This window comes from Syngnathus scovelli, chromosome 3, assembly GCF_024217435.2.
Source record: "Syngnathus scovelli strain Florida chromosome 3, RoL_Ssco_1.2, whole genome shotgun sequence".
Classification (NCBI taxonomy): domain Eukaryota; kingdom Metazoa; phylum Chordata; class Actinopteri; order Syngnathiformes; family Syngnathidae; genus Syngnathus; species Syngnathus scovelli.
The window spans coordinates 8,895,787-8,902,682 of record NC_090849.1 but is presented as its reverse complement, the minus strand read 5'-3'; the positions used below and the strand labels follow the sequence as shown (position 1 = coordinate 8,902,682).

The window sequence follows — 6,896 nt, the reverse complement described above, 5'->3', positions numbered from 1 at the left end:
TTCAAAGGAAACTAAATGCAAATGATGTACCTGAGAAAAATCAAAACGCCATAGCCTGTACTAGTTACTTGTGCAAACACTACATTTAAGGATGGGATGACAGCAAGTTTACCAGTTTCTATTATTGTTTTCAAATGCGTCGGATTACTAGCTTGTTGAATCAAGATGTCATTCATGAACAGAGGTCCACAATGATGGAGATTAGCGAATGAAAATTAAATGCTGTAGGCTTACGACATCTATCTAGAACTGATTGAACCAGAATACATTAAGTTTGGCTTTATTGTACTTGACTAGAAATGACAGATACAAAGTATTAAGTCCAACTTGCAACATGGTGTCACTGCGAAGGGTCTGCATCCAATGTCACCAATTGTCATCAGAAGTCTTCTCTTGCAAATAGATCTGTCACAGATATTGAGTCTCTTTTAACGCACATAGTTCTTGGGATACAATTTAAACAACTTCCCATCCTGTGTAGGTTCAAAGCCGTATTTCTCCAGGTGGTCTTTGTCATAAATCCCTTCGTTAAAGTCTTTCCTGATCTTAGGAGCCACTATTTCGGCAAACAGGCTCTCAGCAGTCACTGGGGTCTCGGTTCCTTTTGGACAGCGGTATGAAACATACGGTTTGAGTTTAAAGCCGTCCAGACTGGGTACCACAAATTCGGGAATCATGGCCTTTATTGACAGAAACTTTCTGCTGGAGAGCCTTACTCCAGTTGGTCTTGAACCTCTGCCTTTATTGTGAGTCCTTGAACCCCGCTTGCTGGTGAATTCCGACATTCTGTCTGCTCCTCTTGTAAGGCCCCTTATCAGTGTGGACAATACACCCATTGTTCCACAACAGTATATCAGGAATTGAAAACCTGCAAAAATTTTAGAAATCAATGTCAAGAGTTTGGGATACAAGCACTGTTTCCCAAACCTTTGAGTCAATGCACCCATATTACTTAGGAAAAATCATACACACACCACCAAACAAAAAATTTATGAAAACTAAATAATGCCATCTCAAGTTCCTCACAAATTGTCTAACTCAGTGTGAACGTTTATAAACTCACGGAGCCATGTATTATTTTGTAGTATGAATGGCAACGAGTGGAATAGAATAATTAGAATAGAATAAATGGAACTATCGTATAATAATATAGCATGCGCACATCGAGTGACTACAAATGGTAACATAATTCAGTAAAAGTATTCTCATGGCCAAGTCTTTAACATGGGAATTAACACTCATCTCACTCTAAAACCGATGCAGACGGGAAAAACATCAAATGTTTGCTTTCTTATTGAAACTGCTGCTGTCTTTAGCTGGCTAGCTTGCTAAGCACACTCGTGTAGTGCAATGAGTCGCATTGGTTAAATTACTCTCATCATGAATTACACTTACATTACACAGAGTGTCTAAATATTGTAGTATAACACTGTCAGTAGTTTAGTCAAAGTATGCAGTAACTGACTCCTCTCACCTTGAACACACGTTCCGATGAAAATAATGTGAACGGCAGTCAAACAAAACCTTTAGCGATTGGCCGAAGGACAACGGTGTTCACCAATTAAAGTGCAAGATACTAGTGTAGAAGCATTTGTGACCGAACCAAATCTATGAACACTAAAAGGAGTATAGTTTCCGATACGCTTACCTTCAGAATAATGCAGTTTATATAATTTGGAGTACAATACGAAACGTAATGTTCATGAGTTGTATTTCAACACAAATAAAAGTATATTTCCTTTATTTTAAGTATTTTAATTCTACTTTGAAGAAGTTAATGAGTGTAACATAAACATTTCAGTGATTTCCTTGGGAAAAAGTAACGTCTTAAATGTGCGTGTGCGTGTGTGTGTGTGTGTGTGTGTGTGTGTGTGTGTGTGTGTGTGTGTATGTATGTATGTATGTATGTATGTATGTATATATATATATATATATATATATATGTATATATATATATATATATATATATATATATATATATATATATATATATATATATACATACATACATACATACATACATATATATATATATATATATATATATATATATATATATATATATATATATATATATATATATATATATATATATATATATATATATATATATATATATATATATATGCGCGCGCGCGCACACCACACACACACATACAACAATGAGCTAAACAATCAAAGTTTCTGTCTCTCTCTCTCTCTCTCTCTCTCTCTCTCTCTCTCTCTCTCTCTCTCTCTCTCTCTCTCTCTCTCTCTCTCTCTCTCTCTCTCTCTCTCTCTCTCTCTCTTAGTTTCGTAGGTATGGCAGGATATGCCAATTGTATCACGAAACAGCCTTAACCTTGTTGTTATACATATGTTTTCACTGTGCCAAAAAACGGGTAAGGAAAATAACTTCTGCACTTATACGGAATTTCTTTCCCCATATCTTACATTAAATGCGGGCACGTGTTATTGTAACTTTTCTCGTCTGTCAAATATTTGTATGTTTAAATTTGTAGCGCATCACTGAATCCAGGCTGTGGCATTAGCAGTGTTTGAAATTACTTGTTAACTCCACCACTTATTTCAAAAGCCAGAAATGTTTTGCTTTTCTGCAACTGAATATTCTACTCAAGTTTTTAAAGTTATTCGTGGCATTCAAAAGTGCACAACGGGTGCCGTATAGTGCATTTGTCAGCCACAAAATCAGATATAATTGTCTGATTCACCAAAGTCCATTTTAAATGGAAGCTTACGAAATTTAGTTGTCTACCACAGAAGTCGTTTGGGGTAGCCGTTGTCCCGGTGCGCCAAATCACTGCTAAACTGCCTCCTTCTCCCTTTGATGGGTGCTGAGGACATATCACAGGAATAATGAATTCAAGACACGCAAAATGATTTTTATTTCCTTTTCTTCCATTGCTTTTTAAATGAACGCAAAATTCCGTCTCCTGGAGAAGCAATATTTGTTCGTAAACTCCGTTTGCCCTTTGCCCGATTTCAAAGTGGTTACATCTTATAGGACAGTGCACTAGGTGGTGTCAGTGTTTCTGGACTATTTGGTTATTGACTATTTTGGTCCCTCGGCTTAGGGGATATGATCTTTAACCCACTTTGGATTGTTTACATGACTGTGCGTGCTCTCGAGATTTATTGTGCTTATTCGCTAATACAATACAAACATAAATAGAATCAGCTTTTCAAATAAAGTCTTCATATTGTTCAACATCCTGATATTTCCCAATTATGTCACACCTAGAGGTTGCCTTGTGCTGTCTGAACTTCAGTCAGACATGGAAAACAGCAATGAAGACGGAACTTGCAATATATATCAGGTAGGGCTGTCATAGTATAGCCATTGTCAGAGTATAAGTGTTGTGGGTCTTTGCAATGAATTGTGCAATAATGCTCACAAAGCTGATACCTTCTATTTGTCAAATGTACTATATTTTAATAATTGATTACTGTATGAATGTATTGTGAAACTAGAAAATTCCTACAGAAATTTTGAATGAGACAACTGACTCAAGCCTCAAAGCTGCACTTGCAAAGGCTTTGTGGCGATATATAACCATGAATGAAAAGAAGAGTCACTCGTACAGAGTATATCCAGACAAAACAATCTAAACTAAACTAACTTTTTTCTGTGCTTAGTCTGTCCTTTTTTGGACTTTCTTATGTTCCATCCGGAAAATAGGCGTCTATCAAGGAAGGAAGGATGAACCATTACGTCTGTAAGATGGAGTGCCCACCTCTGGCATTAGCATCTACCTTTGTTGTGCTCCGATAACTGCAAGTGAAACGCTTTGATTGCTGCAAAGAGTTCACAATGGGTGGGAGTTGCTATCTGATCCTGTACTGGATATACTCCGGTTTGAACCGAGTTGGACAGAGAAGCAAGTTTTGATACCTAATTTGTGCAGATACAGCAGTCCTATAATTAGAACTTCAATTGCACTGACATTGCTAACATGCCATTTGTTTCAGATCCCAGCTCCTTTTGGAAGTGAACTCAAGGCCAAGATGCAACAGATTATAGAAGAAAGGATGGAGGCCAACTTGGTAAACACTCATAGAGTGTGTTTTAGTTCAATGAAGTTTTGTTCTTGTGTCACTGGAATTTTTATATAGTTGTCTGCTGCTGTCAGTCTATCACAGGGACTGTCAACTGGTGGTCCGCTGCCCTCTTGTGGTTTCTAGCGGTATTGCAAGTTTTCCACGAAATTGGAAGTGAAAAACAATTGTCACATTTTTAAAAATAAAATAGATTTTTTTTATTTAGACTTGATTTATTCTCCAGCTAATTTTGTGAATCATTTACCCATCCAAATTATGTCAAATGTTGCTGAGTGTTCCAAAATACAGATGCAAATAAATAGCCTGTATAGGTCTATCCTCCTTTAGTGCAAAATGAAATAATATTCCACCAAAGCAGTGGCCCCCGAGTTGCTTATTGGTTATAATGGTGGTCCCTTGGACAAAACCAGTTGAAAATCCCTGGTCTATCAAATAGCCTACCAATTTGGCGCAGTGGTAAACATGCTCACTTATGATTATAGTATAGTATATACACGTTGTAATTGTTATATTAAAGAAGTATTTGAATGTGTTTTCTTCTAGTGGACAGCTATTCTCATTGGAGCTGTGACAATTGTTGCCCTTGTGGGAGGTGTCGTTTTCCTTCTCTACAGAAGATACAGGGTGTCAAGTCAGTATACTGCCACCTTCATCTTTGAGTCAATGTCAATTCAAAACTTCAACATTTGAATGCATTAGCATTAATTTACCATTGTAGAGCATAGTGGAGAAATATTATCATTGTCATCTGTGATGAGTCGGGAGTTTTGACGCTATGAAAAACAACAGCAAACATTTACTGTCGCTTTGTAACACAAAAATGTGGTGGAATGGATTAACAATGCAGGCCTTTTTGTAAATTTCAATGGTTGACAACTGCCCAAAATAACATAATAATCCATGGCTACTTTGTATGGATAAAATATTTTGCAACACTGTACTGTACAGTATTGCAAGTGGTTCAGATTTTGGCCTGACTGTTGTGTTTCTTTTAGAGAGTAGTGGCTGTAGTGCAGGGGTCATCAACCTTTTTGAAAGCGAAAGCTACTTTTTGGCTCCGCATTAGTGCGAATGACTGCTATTTCATACATAGTATGTTCGAAAAAAGTAATTTGCTCAAAATACTTTTAACCACCGGCGAGGTTAAGAGCAGGGATTTTCTTTATTATTTGTCAACCGTGGATTTATGAAAACCTTTTGGAACCGCTATTGTTGGGGAGCCTGAGGACTGTATAGGGGGTTGGCTCGGATGGTTATGCTCTTTTCGCCCCCGGGTGTCGGTCAGAACACAGGAGGGAAGACGTGGTTCAGTTTTGATTGCTTTACTGAATTATTGGCAAAAGAGTAACAGGCACTGTGGCTCATCGCGGCATACAGGCAAACTGGCAACGGGTATAAGCACACGTTTGGTCGTAAGGATGTGAGAGCAGGTGTGTGTAGTGTACATGAGTGAGTCTTTGGGTGTGTGAATGTGATTCTTGTGTGTGTGATTATTGTATGAAGCGTGTGAAGGGTGTGTGTGGTGTGTGTGGTGTGTGTGTGTGTGTGTGTGGGGGGGGGTTTCTGCAACATACAGAAATACAGCGCGTAAGCCAACGCTCAACTTCTGACGTTACACAACACTAGTAGACAGCACACACTTACATAACTAACTGCGCGTAACTGTTCCGCAATACTAAATAACCATGAATGAAATACTCTTGGCAACACACCAAACACTTGTTTAAGCAGGCAGCCACCTACAACGATTGGACGGACATGGAGGAGTATACTGACTCTGTTACCTCTTACATCACGAAGTGCATCGATGATGTGACTTGCTCGAAATCCGTCGTCACTCGCGCGAACTGGAAGCCGTGGCTGACGGGGGCTGTCCTCAGACTGTTGAGGGCCAGGGACAAGGCTTTCAGAGCGGGGGATGAGGCTGGCTTGAGGACAGCGAGGGCCGACCTGTCCCGAGGCATCAAAGAAGCGAAGAAGGTGTTCTCGTGCAAGGTCTCCACCCACTTCAAGGACAGCAAGGACGCACGTAGCCTTTGGCGGGGCATTCAGACCATCACGGACTACAAGCCCGCGCCGGGGAGCTGTGAGGGCGACGTCCGTCTGCTGAACGATCTGAACCGCTTCTTTGCTCGCTTCGACGCCCAGAACAGCACTTGCCCGCTGAAGACCACTCCTCCCCCACACGAGCAGCCCCTGCGCCTCTCTGCCGACGGTGTGAGGAGGGCGCTTGCCGCTATTGACACCCGTAAGGCGGCGGGCCCTGACAACATCCCGGGTCGAGCGCTGAAGGACTGCGCTGGGGAGCTGTCGGGTGTCTTCACGGACATCTTTAACGTTTCCCTGCAGCAGGCCATCGTCCCCTCGTGTTTCAAGGCTGCCACCATCGTTCCTGTGCCGAAGAAACCTGCACCGTCCTGCTTCAATGACTACCGCCCTGTGGCACTGACGCCCATCATCATGAAGTGCTTTGAGCGGCTGGTCGTGGAGCACATCAAGTCCGTTCTCCCCCCCACCATTGACCCTTTCCAGTTTGCGTACCGTGCCAAGCGGTCCTCTGAGGATGCCATCTGCTCTGCCCTCCACTCGGCCCTCACCCACCTGGAGAGAAAGGACTCATATGTGAGGTTGCTGTTTGTGGACTTCAGCTCTGCCTTCAACACCATTGTGCCGCAGCGACTCATCTGCAAACTCGACGAGCTGGGCCTCAGTACCTCCCTCTGCAACTGGCTACTGGACTTCCTCTGTCAGAGGCCTCAGGTGGTGCGTGTTGGCGACAAAATCTCCGCCAGCATCACGCTGAGCACGGGGGCCCCCCAGGGCTGCGTGCTCAGTCC

At 41.5% G+C, this 6,896-nt stretch overlaps 2 protein-coding genes across 3 annotated transcripts in view; one reads left to right on the top strand and one right to left on the bottom strand.

Annotated features, from left to right (window-relative positions):
* Positions 1-264: 264 nt before the first annotated feature.
* On the bottom strand, positions 265-1,631 carry mrpl41 (mitochondrial ribosomal protein L41). 2 transcript variants are annotated; one of them, XM_049716591.2, is made up of 2 exons: positions 1,475-1,631; positions 265-868 (listed from the first exon to the last, which is right to left on the bottom strand). In XM_049716591.2, the coding sequence occupies exon 2, from the start codon at positions 834-836 to the stop codon at positions 429-431; it is 408 nt and encodes a 135-aa protein (XP_049572548.1). In that variant the 5' UTR covers positions 837-868; positions 1,475-1,631; the 3' UTR covers positions 265-428. The 2 variants fall into 2 exon arrangements, with proteins under 2 accessions (XP_049572548.1, XP_068506205.1); XM_068650104.1 differs by having other exon boundaries at positions 1,396-1,528.
* A 653-nt stretch (positions 1,632-2,284) lies between these two features.
* LOC125965758 (patatin-like phospholipase domain-containing protein 7) overlaps positions 2,285-6,896 on the top strand; it is a 67,864-nt gene continuing 63,252 nt past the window's right edge. The window contains exons 1-4 of the mRNA XM_068650130.1: positions 2,285-2,381; positions 3,242-3,317; positions 3,970-4,044; positions 4,603-4,690. Coding sequence (XP_068506231.1) covers positions 3,276-3,317; positions 3,970-4,044; positions 4,603-4,690 — 205 coding nt within the window. The 5' untranslated portion in view covers positions 2,285-2,381; positions 3,242-3,275. The remainder of the gene's footprint in view (positions 2,382-3,241; positions 3,318-3,969; positions 4,045-4,602; positions 4,691-6,896) is intronic.

Coding starts and splice junctions, on each gene's coding strand:
- mrpl41 (XM_049716591.2), bottom strand. CDS start 836: ATGGGTGTATTGTCCACACTGATAAGGGGCCTTACAAGAGGAGCAGAC.